At 36.6% G+C, this 21,256-nt stretch overlaps 1 protein-coding gene across 4 annotated transcripts in view; it reads right to left on the bottom strand.

The window, feature by feature from the left end:
• Positions 1-4,628: 4,628 nt before the first annotated feature.
• Positions 4,629-21,256, bottom strand: part of DDX4 (DEAD-box helicase 4) — a 60,868-nt gene continuing 44,240 nt past the window's right edge. For 3 of the 4 annotated variants that reach the window (XM_069492087.1, XM_069492089.1, XM_069492088.1), the window contains 6 exons: positions 20,971-21,137; positions 16,992-17,137; positions 7,916-8,015; positions 6,540-6,810; positions 6,280-6,390; positions 4,629-5,319 (listed from right to left, as the gene is read on the bottom strand). In XM_069492087.1, coding sequence (XP_069348188.1) covers positions 5,242-5,319; positions 6,280-6,390; positions 6,540-6,810; positions 7,916-8,015; positions 16,992-17,137; positions 20,971-21,137 — 873 coding nt within the window. In that variant the 3' untranslated portion in view covers positions 4,629-5,241. Of the gene's footprint in view, positions 5,329-6,279; positions 6,391-6,539; positions 6,811-7,915; positions 8,016-16,991; positions 17,138-20,970; positions 21,138-21,256 lie in introns of all 4 variants that reach the window. The other variant, XM_069492086.1, reaches the window with a different exon arrangement.

Below are 21,256 nucleotides of genomic sequence, written 5' to 3'. Positions count from 1 at the left end.
TGAAGCAGATCCTTGCAATGCTAGGCACCACACAAGTTGACGAATAAAGCCAGTGTTAAGGCTACTCCAACTAGTATTAGGAAGCGTCACGCTCACTTTGTTATAGCTCTTCCTGCTGTAATATAAATTTTTAAATTATTTTAAAGTGTTTTAATTTCTGTTGAGAGTTTTTAAATATCCCACACAGTTAACTGCCATCCCAAAACTAAAACGAAAATCAAGTTACAATAGATATATCCAAGGGAAGCAAATGTTTGTTTGTGAATAGTGAAGAAGAACCCCACAGAAGTACAGGACTCCAAATCCAGAAAACACTAACTGATGGAGACAAAAAATTCTTTCAAGGAATCCCCCATAGAAAAGTAAATTCCAGATGCCCTACTTTGATGATTTAATAATCACCCCCTAAATTATAGCAAAACAATAGAATTACTTAGGTAAAGATCTAAGGAATTTACCTGAATCATCAGCCCCCAAACTCGGGGACAAATCTCATTTGTTCACTTCAATTTCCAGTGTCCAGCATTAGTGTCCCTACACACTAACTCTGTTGTCCCCCATCTTCTCTTGACATGGGATTCCTGAAGGCATCATCTGTCCCTAGAGCAGGGTGTTTTTGTTTTTGAGACAGGGTCTCGCCTAGCTTTGTCATCTGGGCTAGAGTGCCCTGGCATCAGCCTAGCTCACAGCAACCTCAAATTCCTGGGCTCAAGCGATCCTCCTGCCTCAGCATCTCGGCCTCCCGGAGTGCCAGGATGACAGGTGGAAGCCACCAGGCCTGGCCGAGCAGGGGTCTTAATCAGTGGTTCCTAGACCCTTTGGGTAGGTCTGTTAATAGATTTCAGAAAGGTTAATAAAGCCTCTGAAATGTTATAGTAAAACTTGAATCTATAACTTATGTGATCCAAAAAGATAAGGAACTGCAATTCTAAAGTGAGAGCCCAAGGAAAACCCAGCCCCCCACCCCTCACCGCGCCACTCACCTGAGCGCAGCCAGAGTCCCGCGGCAGGTTTCCTTCGCGGCTGCTCAGCCCAGTCCTCCGTCCCACCCGTCCCACCTCCTGCGCCGTCCGGGGAAGGCTCCCGCCGCTAGGTGGAGACAGCGGAAGGACCACCGTTGTCAGGCTGCCTCTGGGAACCGCCTCCGTGAGCTCTGGACGTGGGCGGAAGCAGCTTCCCGGGACTGGCAGCTTCACTGCGGCTCCCGCTGCACACAAGCCCCAGGTGTCCAGGCTCAGGTTTTCTTCTGGAGGGATTGAGTCCACCTGGACTAATTATTTGAAGGTGTTAGGTTCACGTTCATAGGGCGCGGGAATCTAAATCCCACAGTGAGCATAAGCAGACCCTGGAAAGTCACTGAAGTTTTAATAGGGCCTTCGGAAGATGCTTTAGAAGACTAAATACGTATCCCATTTTCTTTCTTTTTTTTTTTGAGACAGAGTCTCACTCTGTTGCCCCGGCTAGAGTGAGTGCCGTGGCGTTAGCCTAGCTCACAGCAACCTCAAACTCCTGAGCTCAAGCGATCCTCCTGTCAGCCTCCCGAGTAGCTGGGACTACAGGCATGAGCCACCATGCCCGGCTAATTTTTTCTATATATATTTTTAGCTGTCCATATAATTTCTTTCTATTTTTAGTAGAGATGGGGTCTCGCTCTTGCTCAGGCTGGTCTCGAACTCCTGAGCTCTAACGATCCGCCCACCTCGGCCTCCCAGAGTGCTAGGATTACAGGCGTGAGGCACCGCGCCCGGCCCCCATTTTCAAAATATTTAAAATTCTATGAAGGCCACACCAAAAAAAATGAAAAACTGCCTTCTCCCAAATTAGGGTACCCACAAAGAGAGAAGTACGCAAACAGCCAAGTGCGGGAAACTATGGGAAAGGGAGGAGGGGTAAACAACTAACCAATGCTGATACCCTATATAGAAATGTAATTAATGCTGAACAATGAAATCAGAACACATTTCTACCCTACCCCAAGACTCCAGAGACAGGTGGAGTAGGAGATTATCTACCCAGTGTGAAATAGGGTACACCCCTCACCTTCCTTCCCAACTGCATAACCATTACTCCCAAACCCTTACACATATACCTGATGATTACTATTCCACACTTGGAGCTTTCTACTGTAGCTTAAGGCCACAATCTTTCACTCCTACTAAAATGCAAAGGATTCAAGGAAGAAAAGTAAAGCCTTATCAGTCACATCTCAACCTATGCCTTGAGAGCAGACTTTGAACAGAATTAGAGAGGAAAGGGCACTAGACTCTAAGGACTGAAGGGAAAGGTACAAAAATTATATTTTCAATTACAATGGGTTTATTGGGATGTAACCCCACTGTAAGGCAAGGAGCATCTGTACATACAACTTACAAAATGATAAAGGCTTAAGATTTCAATACAGATGTCTAAACTTAGTGAGTCAAAAATACAGATTGAACACCCCTAATCCAAAAATCTGAAATCCTAAATGCTCCAAAAACCAAAACTTTTTGAACACCAACATGATGTCACAGATTGTCCACATGGGTGGCTGAGATAGTGACATCTTTGCTCTCTGACAACATACACAAACTGTTTCATGCACAAATTACTGTATAAAATTACCTTTAGGCTATGAGGTGTATGTGAAGCATAAATGAATTTTGTTTTTATAGTTGGGTCCCATACCCAAGATAACTCATTAAATATTATATAAATATTCCAAAATTCTAAAAAAATCTAACATCTGAAACACTTCAGGTCCTGGGAATTTTGCATAAGGGATATTCAAACTGTATACGATGGTAACAAGAAGAAATGGTTCAAGGTATTAATAGCTGATTGTTGGATGTGGGATGGCAATTTGGAAAGAGGGGCAGAATCATATTGCTTCCTATTATAAATGCTTCTATAGTATTTTATTTTCTAATCATAAGTATACTGTTACTTTGATAATTTTAAAGAAATTATTCAAACCTATACCTAGAGATAAATAATTGAACATATGGACATTTACACTTGGTCTGTAATAGTGGCATGATTTTCTGTGATTTCCTTTCCTTTTTTATATCTGATTCTCTAAAGCTATTATGGTAATTTGATAAGGCAAGCAAAATCAAAAATTTTTAACAAGCAATCAGGGGCCAGGAATGGTGGCTCACACCTATAATCCTAGCACTCGGGGAGGTGGGAGGATCACGTGAGCTCAGGAGTTGGCGGTTGCAGTGAGCTACAATGATGCCACTGCACTCTAGTCCCAGTGCCAGAGCAAGATGGTCTCAAAAAAAAAAAAAAAAGGCAATCAGGACAGCTATGACCAAGCAGCTCTTTGAGGAAATGAAAAACAGGAGACAAAAATGGCCTATAAATGTTCTTTGTAAACAAACTAGAAGAGAAGACACACAAATATTACAAATAACAATGCAAACACCTTCATTCATTCAGCCTTTCCCAGAAGTGAGATTACAGAGTAAAGGTAAAATATTTCCCATATTTTTATTAGTTGAACTTCCCTTTTTGAGTTGTTTATGTATTTTTTTATTCTTCTATTGGTATTCCTACATATCCACATATAATGAACTACATACTGATAATCCACTGTAGTCACAGTAATATTTTTCCTTGTCTACTTTTCACTCTTTTTATATAGGCAACTAATCCTTTAGTGATCAAATCTGTTGTTTCCCTCTTTGTGGTTTCTGTTCTTAGAGCTTAAAGTCAACCTTTATCCCCAATTCATAGGTTTAATATTTATAGTTTTAACTTTTTATTATTCACATAGAGTTTATTTTGAATATGGCATGAGGTAGGCATCTAACCAGTTATCCTCACACTATCTGTCAAATATGCCTTCCATTTTCTTATGTGATGCCTCATTTATTAGATTCCTGTAACAAGATATACACTGGGGACATGTCACTTTGGATTGTTTAGGTGAATAACACTTAAAACTGATCATTTTTGGCCAGGTGTGGTGGCTAATGCCTGTAATCCTAGCACTCTGGGTGGCCAAGGTGGGAGGATCACTTGAGGTCAGGAGTTTGAGACCAGCCTGAGGAAGAGCAAGACCCCTGTCTCTACAAAAACCAGAAAAAATTAGCCAGACATGGTTGCGTGTGCCTGTAGTCCCGGCTACTTGAGAGACTAAGGCAGGAGGATTGCTCGAGCCCAGGGAGTTGGAGGTTGCAGTGAGCTATGATGACACCACTGCACTCTAGCCCAGGTGACAGAGGGAGACTCAAAAACAAAAACAAAACAAAAAAAAACCTGATCATTTGCCTCAATTTTTACACCTTACTTGTGTCTTTATGTTGGGGTTCTTTCATTTAATGATTTATTAAGAACCTCTTAAATTCTAAGCATAGTAAGTTCAAGATACATAATGGTGAATAAAAGAAAGACAGAGTTCTTTTCCTTATTCTTAAAATACGAATCAAAAAGTTATGTTGAGTGAACAGCATTTTTTGTTGATAAAATGAATTTGAGTTCTAAGGTTTTCATTACATTTGTGTATTACTGAATATTGTATATTAATATTTAATTTATGTAAGACTTTGTTCACTGCATTGGTTTCACAAGACACAACAAAAGTTTCAAAATATAAGAGTTGAGAACTATGATATGCAACAAAGAAAAATTAAAAGTACTGTTGGAAAACTTAGGGGAAAAATGTGTTTCAGCCTTTATTTTCAAGGAAAGTCTGTATATTATAAAAACAAACATTTGTTATGCCATTGAGTACAGAGCTCACGTTGCAAACATTTAGCCATTTTCATCACATATCTGATGGTCTAAAATAAAAATCACTTTTAAAGGCTTAAGTCTTCTACTGTTTCATGAAAATCATGTTATCACATTATAGTGACATACTACAGTACTGTTTTAAAGGCTCAAGTAAAAATGAGACACAATTTTTAACCAAAAGTGTATCGTATCTTATAGCTTGTTTTAAGCACTATGCTAAGTCTTAGAATTTAGACATAAAACATGTCTAAACCCCCTGAAGAATACACTAGAAATAAGACATTTAGAATGCTTTAATATTTCCAGTTAACACTATTTGTATCAGTAACTGCAACGTTGTAACTTTTAGCATCTCATATAACTAGTCAGTAAGAATTTTTTTAAGGGTGGGAGTGAGAACAGAAGGATATCCAGAGATGAGAATGTCAGGTTTCATACTTCTGTTAAAAAAATCAAAAATCAAAACTATTTTCTTCTTTGCATCAAAACTGTACCACAGACTTGAAGGATGCTCTAGCTTTAATCCCATGACTCATCATCTACTGGATTGGAAGCTTGTGAAGAAGAAAACCCTGTTGTGTTCAAAGTGCTCTTGCCCTGGTAATTCTTTAAAAAAAAGAAAAAAGAAAGAAATATTTAATTTTGTTATAGCTTTAAAGTTATATCACCCAGACTGATAGCAGGGACTCAAGTTATCTACCCTGTCTTCCCCAAATACATAAAGAACTTCATTCTCACTAAATCTGATTCATTTGAAAAAAGGCCCATATCAAACCAGAAGTCTAAATTGTGTAAAATATTTCCAGAAAAAGATTTAAGCCATTAATTTTGGCAAGTGGGAAAAAACATGCTACACTTCAACGAAGAAGCTAAGTATTTAACTAGTATGCTCATTGTTTCTGTATAAAGGTGCTGTTGCCTATAAAAACTGACATATCAGAAAAGACTTGCAGCCCCACAGCTCCTGTATTTTATTTTAATATGGTCAGATTTTAAAAATTAAAGAATTCTATTGGAAGTTTAAAAGACCCCAAATTAAAATTTATAATTTGAGAGAGGAGGATGTTTGGGAATACATCTCAAAGTTAATTCCTCACTTTTAAAACCAAAAATAGGCTGGTCACTGTGGTTCACCCCTGTAATCCTAGCACTCTGTGAAGCCGAAGCAGAAGTGCTTGAGCTCAGGAGTTCAAGACCAGCCTACTCAAGAGCAAGACCCCCGTCTCTACTAAAAATAGAAAAATTAGCCAGGTGTCATGGCATGCACCTGTAGTCCCAAGCTACTAGGGAGGCCAGTCAGAGTATTGCTTGAGCCCAGAAGTTTAAGGCTGCAGTGAGCTATGATGACGCCACTGTACTCTACCAGGGGCAACAGAGCAAGACTCCGTGTCTCAAAAAAAAGTACCTAAAATTTTAAAGAAATAATGAAGTAGCTACCTTCTAAGCATGAAAACAATGGTTAAAATTATTAAATATTATAGTTACTTCACAACATTAAGCACAACATTTACAAAGAGTAACTGGAAGCCAAGTTCTGAATTTTTCCCTTCAACTAACCTTCCTAGTGTCAACTGATGCAAACACATTTCCTCTTGTACTACCACCGAAGCCAGGAACATAAGTACTAAAGGCAATTTCTTCCAACCACCCAGGAACATCCTGTTGAGCCTTTGAAAAAAAAAAAAAAAAGTAACTTCACATGCAACATAAAGTCTCAAGGACTGGAAACTACTCTTTATATACATATGCATAAAATGTCTACTTTCAACGATGAAGTAACAACACTATCCATTCAGTTTTAAAATTTTAAAACTTACATCTGACAGTACTTTCAATAGAGGTTGTGCTAAATGGTTATCTGAGTCAGGATCAAAAAAGGAAATAGCTCTGCCAGTATTCCCACAACGACCAGTACGCCCAATTCGATGAACATATTCATCAATGGTAGAAGGAAGATCAAAATTGATAACATGTTGAACATTTTCAATATCCAGCCCTCTGGCAGCTACTGAAGTAGCAACAAGAACTGGGCACTTTCCACAGCGAAAATCTCCAAGAGCTTGCTCTCTCTCTCTCTGCTCCCGATCACTTGAAAGAAAAGAAAGCGTATATTAGGAGCACTTTTAAGAAAATCTTTAACACATTGACGGCCACACTAGAAAAAAATTTTTTTTCTCGGGGCCACAATGTTTTATTATGAAAATAGAATAAAAACTTCAAAAACAAAACAATCCTTTTTAATTTAATGAAAAGTTTGTTTTTTTTTTTTTTATTGTTTTCTGTGTGTGAGTTATATGCAACTTGAAAAACAGTTTGAGAGGATTGCAAGGTAAAGAGATGTGTGAGTTACATATGCTTCTCGAGGCCCCATGCTCAAAACTAGCATGAGTTAAATACAACTCACATGGCAGCTAATATGTTAAAGAGAGTCACTGAAGTTCAACATGCAAACTTCTTTTTAATAGTAAAAATAGCATTTAATATTAATGTCCACTTCTTACATAACAGGTACTATAATAATTCCTTCCAAGCCACCATTTTAATCCTCACAGTAACACTTTGAGTTGTAACAATTATCCCTATTTGTAGATAAGATAAGGTAACAGCTAATACATAGAACCAGAATACAAACTCAAGGATGATAAATGTCAAATCTTACCTACAAATAATCACTATGCTTTCTAGTCTTGACAACGTATACAATTACGTGATTAGAATGCTTGCTCAAAAAATAGTTTTAAAAGTATAATTTCAGAATCCATATACTCAGTGATTAGTATTTTAGGTTCACTAATGTGCCAATAATGTTAATATGACATTTTTAAGCACTCCAATAAAAAAAAAAGGCATCAGAAAGATTAGGTTCGGCAAAGAAAAAACTTAAGATACAAGGACCAGAGATCCTTTGAGATCTCTTGAGAAGTTCCCACTCATGAGGAGGGGCCTAAGGCAGACTCGCTCACCACTACAACTTTATTCTTCTAAAAACTAAGAATGAAGATGAAGAACAATAGTTTGGTCCTCCTGGGTGCTGTCCCTTTCCTGGGGGAGGGAGGGAAGTAATAGTTTAGATCTTGAGAGAATTCTGAATCCTAATCCTAAGATTGTATCATATTAGTTATATAAACTGATGTTTCTTAAAATGCCAAATAGAAGTCATTCCCCTACTAGGAAATCATATTAATCTACTCACCCATGAATACTTGTAGTTGATATTTTTTCCTGACAAAGAAAAGTTGCAATAAAGTCTGCTTTTTTCTTAGTTTCAACAAAGACCATAGTTCTTTCATCACCTACAAAACGATGAAATTATTAACATTCAAACTACAAAATTAGAAGAAGGAAAATAAAGGGACGGGGTATTTGAATAGGAAACTTTATCTCATCCACCACTCTATTACCAGCACCCAGAGCCAGGCCTGAGGCCTGGTGCGTAAGGGGAATCCAAAGGTTTCCTGAATGGATGTCAAAGATAAAGAAACAAAGACTGTTTTCCCAAGTTTAGGGATTTAAGAAAATTAGGTTGTAACCTTTCTCCTCCCAGGCCAACACCAGGAAGTAGAGACTTAGGGAAAGGTAAATGACATCCTCCCACCAATTATTAGTAGTTTCAAATTTATCTCAGTCCCTTCGGCCCCTCCATTCTCCTTCTCTATGAATGTCTTTACTCTCTACCTCCCAAGATAATCCAGTCTTTCATTCTGCCTTGATTGCCTGAGATGTTCATAATAATGGCATCTGAAGTGGGGGCTGCTGAACTCTATAATCCATGTTCCAAACATTACCTCTTAATTCAAATCTCTTCATTCTATATATATATTATAATATATATTAAAAGAATTAAATAACCTTATCCCAGACTCTTAACTCATTAAGGAATAGTCAATTCTTAGCTTAAAGTATTTAAGTATTGGTAGAAATTCAAGCATGGGCCAAAGATTTTTCTATAGAGAGAATTTCCCTATAAAATGTTAGAGAAGATAATTTATAGTCTTCATGAAAATAAAAATGTATTACTGTTCATAACCCCCCACCCATCTCCCCATCAGCTTACTTCATTCATTTATGAAACAAATACTTAATGCTTACTATATACACTACTCTAGGTGTTGGAAATGTAGAAATAAAGCCCCTGCTCTCATTGTGAGGAGGCAAATAATAAATATTATGCATTCAGACCTAAAAAGCAAAAAGTCAGCAGGATAAAGGGTCCAGAGAGGGTTACTTCAGATAGGATAATCAGATGGTGGGGTAGCTGAGTAGAAATATAAATAGTGAACTGTCACGTTATCTGGGGAAAGGGCATTACAAGGCAAAGGGAAGAATAAGTGTAAGACTGAGACATGGTGTCCTTATGCTCATAAAAAACAGAAAAAAGGCCCTCATGTGGCTTCTACATTCTGGGCAGAGGGAACAGGAAGTACAAAGGCCATGAGGCAAAAGTATGAGTGGTATATTTAAGGAATAGATGTGAATAAAGTGTGGCTGGAGTAGGGAGAGCAGTAGATGAAGTCAGAAGCCTTGAAAGCCATTAAAATAACTTCTTTACTCTGAGAAGGGAAGCTATCAGGTTTTGAGAAATGACACAATCTTTGTTTTAACTGAGCAGTTAATACAGTCTAGATATACTTTGATGGCAGAACCAAGAGGATTTTGCCAACAGATCAGATGTACAGTTAACGAAAGAAATCAAGGGTGACTAAGATTTTGTCCCTAAGCAACTGGAAGAATGGAATTGACATTAACTGAAATGGGAGGACCACAAGAAAAAAATGGTTTAGAGGTGATATTTAAGTCTCAGATAGCTATTAGACCAACGGTCCCCAACCTTTTTGGCACCAAGGACTGTTTTTCATGGAAGACAATTTTTTCCACTGACTGGGGGAGTGCGGTGGGAATGGCTTCAGGATGATCCAAGCACATTACATTTATTGTGCACTTTATTTCTATTATTATTATACTGTAATATATAATAAAAATAATTATACAACTCACCATAGGATGGGGACTGCTGTTTAGACAACCAAATAGTAAAATCAAAAAGGCAACTTGTTCCCACAGTAATAAATGAGTTAAATCTTTGAGTCATGGTCATTTTATATTTATTTAAAAGTAATGATTTTTCCCAAGTGGCAATAAAAATTTAACTCTGCTGACTCTGTTTCTCTAGTTTCTTTCTTCTCTAGTTAAGACAATATGCTATTTCCCTTTGGTGGCAGCAATGATTATAAATTTAGTTTTATGATCAGACTATTTGGTGGTCTCTGTAAATGGATTAATTATAGTTATTTATTCTGTTAGGTAAGAAATGACAGAAAATCCATTTGGTTAGTCTATTTCTTTGTCTGTTTTTCCATTGTGAGCTAAACTCAAGAATCTAAAAAGAAGTCTGGCTTTGATAGCTTGATTATAATTTCTTCTGTTTGTGTTCACTCTTGACTTGTGACTAAAGTGGTAGAACTGAAGCTATAAATTCTCTGTGTCTAATTCAAAAAGGGATTTACCATTATGTGATATCAGTATGTTAATACCCTATGGAAGTATTAAAACATTAAATTATGAAGTCTCTTAAAGGAGCTCTATTCAGATTGGTTTATAGAGATGAATAGAGAAATGTTACAGAGAAAATATTCCTAAAATCCCAGAAAATAAAGAAATTGAACTTCTAAGACTAACTGTATTAAAAGTTTTTTCAAAACTTATTACAGGAACTAAATCAGAAACATTTTAAGAGTACAAGTTCACCTAGTTAAGTGAAGTCTCTGGTAAATGAAACTAATTTAATAACTGGTTTAAAAAAACACTATGTCTTTTTTCCTATTTATCAGTGTTAAGTATAATGCAAACATTTATCTTATTCTACTTGGGTTTGTTTTTCCTAAAATATGAAGGTTTTACCAGTCAAATAAGCTAATATTATTTCTCCATAATATTATGAAAATGGAAATCTTTGTTCAACTAAATGGAGTTATTCAACAGTATTTATGTTTGAAAAATGTCATCTTGAAAGATAATTTCCAAAAGCTTCAAGTAAAAAACAGTAGACAATGGGGAAGTAAAACTCAATGGAAATCAAGCAGCAGGGAGGGGGACAGAGGGGATGGGCGAAAACCAATCTAACAGGTACAACGAACACTATCTGGGGTGACAGGCACATTTATAAACCTGACTCAAGCATTATAAAAGCGATCTGTGTAACCAAAAATATTTGTACCCTGTAATACTTGGAAATAAAAACAAACAAAAAAAAACAGTAGACAATGCTTATGTACGACATATCTCAACAGTCCACCCCTGCTCCCAGTTTCCTCTCTGAAGAAGTTACTATGGTTAAAAGTTATTATTAAAGTAAGTGGTTGTTTATTGCAAAATCAATGGCAAGGAAAAAAACTGTAAAAATAAAATAAAATAATAAAGTAAGTGATTGCAACTATACTAGGAGTAATAGTGACAAAAATACAAACCGTATGTGCTTTTGTTTTTCAAAGGGAGAAAAAAAGCAGTTTTTTCCTAAAGTGGTGGCTCTCAAATATTTTGTCCTAAAGCTCATTTCAGAATATTGAAAAAGCACATGAAAGACAAAATTTGGAAACAATTTTATTTCCTTCGATTTATAACACTTGAATCTGGAAAAAAACCTATGAAATGTGTTAATATTTCAGCAACCCAATTGGATGGAATTATTCCCTTGATTTACTGTTTAATGTCTTCACTTACAACATGAAAGGTTATTCTTTACCTTTCTTCTAATCAGCCTTGTGATTTTGTTGACTTTATTATGTTTTTGATTATTTAAAGAAAAAAAAAGACTAAGGAGCAAAGGTCCTCTACTTATAAAAGGATGATGGTTCTTTATGAACCACATTAACTTCTATGTTTATTTCTAAATGTTTTATTGTCACTTCAATTAAATTGGTAACCAAATATTGTTTCTCAGACACCCATGAATCCTACAATAATCAAATGTTCAACTCTTCTCTGACAACTCTTTTTGGTTTGTCTTTTTATGATCAAACAATAGGCCGGGTGCGGCGGCTCACGCCTGTAATCCCAGCGCTCTGGGAGGCCAAGGCAGGTGGATTGTTGGAGCTGAGGTGTTCGAGACCAGCCTGAGCAAGAGCGAGACCCCGTCTCTACTAAAAATAGAAAGAAATTATATGGACAGCTAAAAATATATATGGAAAAAATTAGCCGGGCATGGTGGCACATGCCTGTAGTCCCAGCTACTCGGGAGGCTGAGACAGAAGGTTTGCTTGAGTCCAGGAGTTTGAGGTTGCTATGAGCCAGGCTGACGCGACGGCACTCACTCTAGCCTGGGCAACAGAGTGAGACTCTGTCTCAAAAAAAAAAGATCAAACTATAAATTCAGAAAAAGAAATCTACCTAAAAAACTTCTGAGATTTCTCAGAGCCCCAGGAAAAGTACAAAGATTTCAACTTATAAAAAAAATGGATGTTAAAAATAATTATGCTTGTTTGATGTGTTACTATTTAAGAGTTGTGTTATAAGAGTTGTCAAATCAGAAAGACATTAAGCTTTCAAGATTAAAGAGCATAAGTAAAATGTCAATATAGGTTGAGCATTCCTAATTCAAAAATCCAAAATCCAAAATGCTCCAAAATCTGGAAAGTTTTCAAGCATTGACATGATGCTCAAAGGAAATGCTCATTGGAGCATTTTAGATTTTCAGATTAGGGATGCTTAACCAGTAAACATAGTGCAAATACTCCAAAATCTGAAACACTTCTGACCCCAAGCATTTCGGATAAAAGATCCTCAAACTGTATATTTCAAAAATGTCTCTTAATGTGAGTCCCTGACGATCTATAAATCTCTCACTGGCTTTAGTATGTTTTTTATCCTCAAGAGAAACACTGATCAAAACCCTCATGAAATAATTCTAGAGTTTTCCTATAAAGAGTCCTGAAGGTATTGTAAGGCAGGTGGCAGGCAGCCATCCCTTCCCTAATGAAAAAAGAGGCGGCTCCTCCTGTCCCTCAATACCGGCCCCAAAGCTGAAACAAAGAAATTCCTCACTTCTCGCACGGACATCTCCTGGCCGAAGAAACTCCCATCCCCCAGCCCTAAAAACCTATAAAAACCCACTCAGACTTCTGGGCGGGGCTGCTTCTCTGGGTCCTGTGGGTCCCGTGAGGCTCGCCCGGGTCCCTCTCTCAGGGGCTCGTTACCCCCACCCGGGAGCGCCCCAATAAAGCCTCTTTACTTATCCCTTTCAACTCTGCTCATCTTTCTTTCTCTGGCGCCGGCTACTTCAAAGAAACCTTACAGGTATGTTGACTGATACAACATTATAGTGTTGCCAATCATCATTTCACTTATTTAAAATGTGTATATGTCTACAGCCTTATTTCTCTCCTTATTTGAATCTAGCATCTCCTCCAGTGGTTCTCAACACATATGTCAGACTTACACATGGCATTTCGTAAAAATAAAGCTCTCTGGACCCTATTCTACACTTATTAGCTCTATTTACCTGATATTCTTGGTATGAAAAATTATGTTTACCCATTTTCATAAATCAGATTACTTCTTTGAAAATAGGCTTAATCATCTGAGATATTTGGTCTAAAAATTTTTTTGGAATGGGCCAGGTGTGGTGGCTCACACCTGTAATCCAAGAAACTCAAGAGGCTGAGGCAGAAGGACCGCTTGAGACCAGGATTTCAAGACCAGCCTGAGTAACATAGCAAGACCCCATCTCTAAAAACATTTTTTTTTAATTAGCCAGGTATAGTGGCATGCGCCTGTAGTCTCAGCTACTCAGGAGGCTGAGGCAATAGGATCACTTGAGCCCAGGAGTTCAAGGTTACAGTGAGCTATGGTGGTGCCACTTCACTCCAGCCTGGGCAACAGACTGAGACTGCCTCTTGGGTAGTGGGAGGGATGAATGGCTTTATTATCTTTATTTTGCATGTCATAGAAAAAAATTTATTTATCTGTAGCATTATTATTATGAACCCTCCCTCAGACCTTCCATATTTAACAATTAGCAATAATAAATTAACCAAGCCATGAAGTCTGTCATCTACAGCTTTTGTATTCTCTTTTGATGCTTGCCCAAAGGCTCTGCTGTAACTTATAGATCAGAAACTGTATCTTAAAGGACAGACTATGAGCCTTGTGAAAAAGGACTGTCCCAGGCACTTCAAACTACTGATACTTCAAAGAATAGAGTCTTGGGTAGAAAGTTCTAAGTTAACATTGCTTTGACAATTTTCAGACCATATCACGTAGATAGAATCATGAAAGTAGATTCCTAACAGATTTAATGAAACAACAATTATATATGTACTCAATGAGCTAATGGAGGAAATCTTATTGTGGTCATTTGTTTGAAATACTGTTAACATTATTTTAATGTTCTATTTTCTGGATATATCAGGAAGCTTCTTTCTTAACTAGCTATAACCCAGCAATTTAGTAGACTGTTTTTATAAACTACAATGAAACATTTTTAAATAGTATCTGATATCACTTCCTCCTGACACTCCACTCAACCCAAATTCAGAAACTCTCTACAGAAGTCTCCTTACTTTCATGGAGTATCAGCATCAGTTCAATAAGAATCTGTCCTCCCTCTTTTACCAGGGTATAATCGGACAAGTTGATCATGCAACTAAGGTCTTACCTGGACTTCATATTTGAGAATGGCATGGTAGACAGGACCAGATAGTTTTAATGAACAAAAATTGGTTTTCCTCATGGAACCAATGCCTACAAAGCCCTCCCAGATAAGCTGGCCCAGCCAGGAGCCACAGGAAATTTGGGGCACCTCTGAGTAAAATTCACTTAAATTTCTAGTACTTCAGGTGAAATCTAGCAGAGTTTCTGAGATTTAGTTTCCTATCCTTCAGGTATCAAGTAACAGAGGCTTTTAAAAGTTCGATCTGAGATTCCTGTGAACACTTCGGGACAAAAGTTAATTTTGTGACTTACTGAAGCAGACCACTGTATGGCTCTAGATTTGCAGAATAAACTGAAGGAGATCTATACTGTTAATGAACAGTCTTGCTGCACAAATGCAAATAAGCAAACCAAACATAAGACCAACCACGTCCATGAGGTGGACATAGGTTGTCAAGAAAAATTGTGAAGACACTGAAATGAGCAAAAAAAGATCACTGTCTGCCATACCCTTTGGGTTATTTGTGCCTTCCACAGTCTTTTAATTTTATAACTCTATTGCAATTGATAGTAATGCAAATTATTCTCAGTGAAAATGCAAATGAAGTTTTCCCCTCAAATGTGATTATTGCCTTATGGATACTGACCAGTCTTACATCTATTTATAAATTAATTTTAGCATTCCTAATAACCTACACTACACATACATGTGTTCTTTTAATTCTCCTTTGAACTAGCTGTAACATCTTACTGGTTCCTTTGGTAATTAAAGACCTCAATAAAATTTTTCATCTCTGTTACTTAAAATTATGAAAATGGCAGTTGGTTATACTACTCTGAAGTAAAGAAACTTACGCATTTAAAGGCAAAAGGGAAAAACAGAATTAAAGAGTAGAAAAGGAGATAAATTATATAAGCAAAAAAAAGTAAAATTTGATGATATTCTGCATGAACATTCCATGCAAAATTAAAAACACATAAGGCCAGGTGCAGTGGCTCATGCCTGTAATCCTAGCACTCTGGGAGGCTGAAGTGGAAAGGTTTACTTGAGCTCAGGAGTTTGAGGCCAGCCTGAGCAAGAGTTAGAAGACATCGTCTCTACTAAAAATAGAAAAATCAGCTGGGGGGCATGACATGGGCCTGTAGTCCCGGTTACTTGGGAGACTGAGGCAGGAAGATCCCTTGAGCCCAGGAGTTTGAGGTTGCAGTGAGCTACGATGACGCCACTGCACTCTACCCAGGGCGACAGAGTAAGACTCTGTCTCAAAAAAAAAAAAAAAAAAGAAAGAAAAGAAAAAGAAAAAGAAAACACACGTGCACACACACACACACACATGCGCGCGCGCGTGCGTGTGAATGAACTTTAAACTACAAAAAATTTAACTGTTTAAATAATACAGAAGTATATTAATTGTACTCATACATGTTGACCTTTTCTCAAGGGCAAACCAGCACTTCTGAAAAACATTCTCCTTTTGGCTTATTCTCCAAATAAACTTTATTCTACAGGTTCATATATAAAAAGATCTTAAGCTGACTATACTAGAAATACATTCTAACTTTAGCAAAACCGTATAGTGCTCATCTCTTCCGCATGTGGAGCTTCAATTTATACTGGGCAAGTTACTTGACCTGTGTTTCAGTTTTCTCATCTGTAAAATGGGGATAACAATAAAACCTACCTCATAAGGTTGTTTTGAGAATTAAATGAGTTAACATATGTAAAACAACTAGAACAGTATGTGGCCCACAGCTATTATTTTTATATGTTAAAGTATAATGAAACATTTGATGAAGCCAACCAATAAAATTTCTTAAACTCAAGATGAGTACTTGATTTTTAAAAAGTTTTTTTTAAAATAAGTCTTTAAGTGCTTTCTAAATCACCTTTCTTTCAATTTTCTCTTTTTCTCATTATTGGAAATTAGCTGATTTGCTGCCTTCTCATTCCTCCATCTCAATAGTGACATTCAGCTGAAACAGAATTACTAAAATGGGGAGTGGGCAGGGATAGGACAAAGTATACAGCACTGTAAACAGACCTGGCCTGTGAGGTAACAAGAGAGTGTTAAAATGACTATATTCAACAATTTTACTAATAGTCTCAAAATAAGGCTATCTCAAACAAAAAATATGACTTTAAAAATGAAAAGTGGTTTTCTGCGGGATGAGGGAGAGGAAAAGATTTCTCATAGGTATTAAAGAAGAACAGAACTAGACCTTCAGTCCCTTCCAGCTCTAAAATTCTTTGAATCTATGAATGGGGGAAGCTTTAGGAAGCAAGACTTAGGAACCAGAAACACAAAAACAAGAATTTGCTTTTGATGAAGCAATAAGCCTGATACAAAGATGTGTCATTACCTTTCTAGTTTTCTAAAACAAAAAAATATATATATTTCTGCTGGAACAGTTAAACTATGCCTAAAATCTATCCTATTTTCAACCTTTATGGAGGAGAAAGGACTATATTTTCATATAATTTTCACATAAAATTGAATCAGGAAATCTTTTATAAAAGAGATTTAGAGGAAGAGGAAACAATTAAAACAAACTTAGAAGTCATGCCAAACTTCTTTGGTAATTTTTAAAAATTAGTCATTTAAAAAAATATCAATGTAAAATACCTGTGTTTCGTAGAATTTCGACAAGTTTTTCTCTTTTTGAGTACTGGCCAACTTGGAGAATGGTCTGCTGAACATCTCTACATGCTCCACCCACTTGTCCAACAGCAACAAACAAATAATTCGACTTTAAAAACTCCCCAGCCAACCTTGAAAGACAAAGGATTATTCCTTAACTTACCCTCCTCCATTAATACTCATAATGTTCACTGAATTCCTACAAGTGTTACATCTATATTAGTTAGACAGCAGATTATAACAGTTAAGATAAGGTGGTTACTTATATTGCCCAAGTACTATTTTCAAAGATCAATATAATATGTTAACATTTTGCAAAATACCTAACTATTAGTGAAAAGTTTGAGTCAAATTACGGATATAGTAATTTCAAATGGATCTGCTATCCATGTAAAACTATAAAATGTACATGTAATAAAAATACAAAATATGAACTAAGTATCAACTACAACAAGCAGGAATCTATTAAAAATTGAAATGTAAGCCTAAGGCACAAATTCTTTTCATCATTGCTTTTATGTATGTTATTATTGGGAATTGTTTTCTGAAAATATTACCTGTTAATTCCTCTGCTTTAAACGATTTCAAGCACATCATATCTAAGATCAGTGCTTTTCACACCACAACATACACAGAAAATAATGTTTGTATAGCACAATTGGGCAAGAGTCAGGGTTTGCTCTATGGCCTTGGCAGAGTCAGTCTTGCCCCAAAGGTTGAAGGTATCAACATCTTGATACACAGTAACTCATCATCAGTATACAAATGAGAAGTCATGCTTTACATCACCCAGAAACGCTGCAGTAGTTGCTGATTAGAGAGCTGAGTTTTTAGGAATAAATGTGGAGGCCCAAATCTTCAGTCCTCCTCCTTCCTATGTAGTAGTCCCATATTTTCTAGCTGTCACCTTCATGAAAACAGCTCAAAGTCAGCATATATCCAGAATCTTAATCACTGCTTCTGCTTTCTCCTCACCTACTCTCTTACCATAAAAGAAAAGCTTCTTTTATACCTCCTCTTAGAGTCAAGCACCCTCTCTCACTTAGGCACAAACTCTGAAATCATCTGAAATTCTCCATTGTTCCATCACTGCTTTCATTCACTAAAATATTTACTACGTCTTGTATCAGGCATACATGTACAATGTGCTGGGAGTACAAAGATGAATATGATGGTGTTTTGCCTCTGAGGCTTCACATCAAGCGGGATATAGTCATATAAAAAATCATTACAATTTACTGTTACAATAGTTAACATTTAATGAACACTTACTATATTCCAAGAAGTGTGCAAAATGTTTTACATATTATAGTTTCTCTCACAAGATTCACTGACAGGAAATGAATAAAATGATGTCTATTTAGAAAAGACTTCAAGTTTGAAGCCTGATCTAAGGAAACAGCAAGCAAGAACGTGGAACAGTGACAACTGAGGAAAGGTATTCTATCCCGAAAGAAAAAAGAAACAAGAACATATAGGGAGGAGGGATAGAATTCAGCTTGCTCAGCCAACAGGAAATAGCTTTGATAGACCAGAAATACATGATTCCAGGTAAGAAAGTAGCAGATGAGGCAGAGATTGTGTTTTGCGTTAAAGAGTTTAAAAATCAGTCTGTGGAAACAGGAAGGCATGGGAAGATTTTAAATGTCCAAAAGGATCAGACCTTATTTTGGAATTATTACTAATTAAAAAGTGAGACTAAAGGCAGGGAGATGGGTTAAAAAGCTACTGCCAAGGAGCAGGAGGAAGCTGAAAAGGACCTAACTTAGAGTGAGAAATAGAGAAGAAACTAACAGATTTGGAATATTTTAAAGATAACTGCCAAGCTGAATATTTTTAAAGGGCAGATAATGAAATGTGAGCGATCATCATGATTCAAAAATTCCTGGCTTTGACAGACCATGATGATATAACTAGAATAAAGAAAACTGGAGAGAGGGAGATGAAGAAAAAGTAGGTTCAATTTTGAACATGAAAATGGTCATTCATCTGGGAAGCAAAACATTCCCAAAGAGTTAAATTTAATACTCTGGGGGGCTCAGAAAAGAGATTAAGAATATAGCGAATAAATCTGGGAGAGTTACAGGTAGACGTGGAAGTCAAGGGAATGGATACTACCATGGTTCAGGGAACATCCAAAATGAAAAAAGGATTATGGATAGAACAATGGGCAACTGGTAACATTTAAGAATAAACAATGAAGTAACTGAGGGAGAGTCAGGAAGCAAAAATATAAACAACCCAAGGTCAGGGACTCTTATTTCGTTTACCATATATCCCCAGGGCTTATAATCAAATATGGCTCATTAAAGATCCTCAACAAATATCACTGACAGTAGTATATACCCACTAGTTATTTTGGGTGGCCAACATCCAAATACTTTCCTATTTCAGGGTAAATCCAAAAAGAGACAGGCATCAAGAATATTCCTGCTAATTAGGTAGGTAATTACCTACTTAATATTACCAAAGCTAATGGTGGGAATGTAAATACCCCATTTCCAATTTAAGATACCACTCAATTGTTAAGAAATGATTATTTTATGTACTCAGAAAAAAAAAAAAATCTGTCAAGTGACCCAATGCTTTAGGATTTAGATTTTTCCCCCAGTGAAGGACTCTTTTTAACTTTACACAAAGATTATTATTAATATACAATAAGTATTAATAAAACAAATCAATAGCCAACACCACCATTATCCAAGCACTCATGGAATGTTTGATACACTAGCAGTGGATTCCACATAACATTCTGTCAGAACAAGAGACCAACTTCACAGCAAAGTAGGTATTGGAACAGGCCCATAAACATGGGATCCACAGGTTACATCATATACTGCACCAATCTCAAAGACTACTGGAACAGTCCACAGAAAGAACAGTTCAAGGGCTAGGTAGGAGGCAAATCTTTATGAGTACAGGGCATCATCCAAGAGGACATAGTAACTCTTTGAATCAAAAAGCTTTGTATGTTGCATTAGTCTGGGAACCAACCAGTGCAAGCAAGAGTGGCCCACCACCATCATTCCCAACAACCCACATGGGACATCTGTGATTCCCATTCCTCCTCCTCCAACTCTAGGTTCTTCAGGTTTAGAGGGGTTGGAACCCAAAAAGAAAAGTTCCACTAGAGAAAACAGCAAGAGTCCTACTGAATTACAGATGTTTCTTGACTTACAACAGGGTTATATCCTGATAAACCCTTTGTTAAGTAAAAAAAAATCTTAAATCAAAAATGCATTTAATACCCTGAATAAACCTATTATCAACCCAAAAAACTGTAGAATCTTAAATTGAATCATCATAAGTCCAGATGCTCCCCAACTTACAATAGGATTATATCCCAAAAAATCCAGTGTAAAATCAAATCATCTTAAGTCCAGGATGATTTGTATAAGCCACTTCTGTTGCATGGGCACTTCAGGTTCCCTGTGCCAATGAACCAGCTGGCAGGAAAAAGAGTTACCATTCTAGCACAGATGTGTCATCCTAACCTCTGAATTTATCAGACCACATCATATATAGCATGATCCTCAAATATCTGTCAACAATTGGTACATGAATTTTCTTTTTGTTTGTTTTGTTTCTGCTGTGCTAAGTCACGTGAACTGTCTACCAAAGTCCTCTTCCACCTAAATCCTATACATTTAGGCTTGAAAAGAAGGCAAATAAAAATAACTTCATTTAATAAGCACTTATTAAATCCTAGCTAGGTGCTGTGCTACAACACATACACACATGCTTTTTAATAAAATGTGATGCTAATGCAAAGCCAGGAATAAAGGCAAGAAACAATGAAAAATGTGGTAGACTTTTTAGGAATACAACTTTTTAAACTACTTATATTAAAATCTTATATTAAAAAAGACAAATCTCTAAAACTTAGGATATTCACATTGCTTTTACTTCCATAAAGGTACATATGTATATAACCAAATGATTTCTGAAAAGAAAAACAATTTACCTTTGAATTTCTTCTGGAAAAGTTGCACTGAACATAAGGGTTTGACGCTCTTCCTTTGATGGCATTCCTGGGCAAGAAATTAATTTCTTCATTTCTGGTCCAAAACCCATGTCCAACATGCGATCAGCTTCATCCAAAACTAAATATTTGATTTGTCTCAGACCAATCTTTAAGGATATATTCAAGGGTAAGAACAGAAAATGCATACTAGTTTATATTAAAGTAAAATATTCCCCACAATTCCAATTGCTATAATATTCTTAAAAACAAAGACTAGAAATCAATG

This window comes from Eulemur rufifrons, chromosome 17 (assembly GCF_041146395.1).
Source record: "Eulemur rufifrons isolate Redbay chromosome 17, OSU_ERuf_1, whole genome shotgun sequence".
NCBI lineage: Eukaryota > Metazoa > Chordata > Mammalia > Primates > Lemuridae > Eulemur > Eulemur rufifrons.
This window is presented reverse-complemented; position numbering and strand designations above follow the sequence as displayed.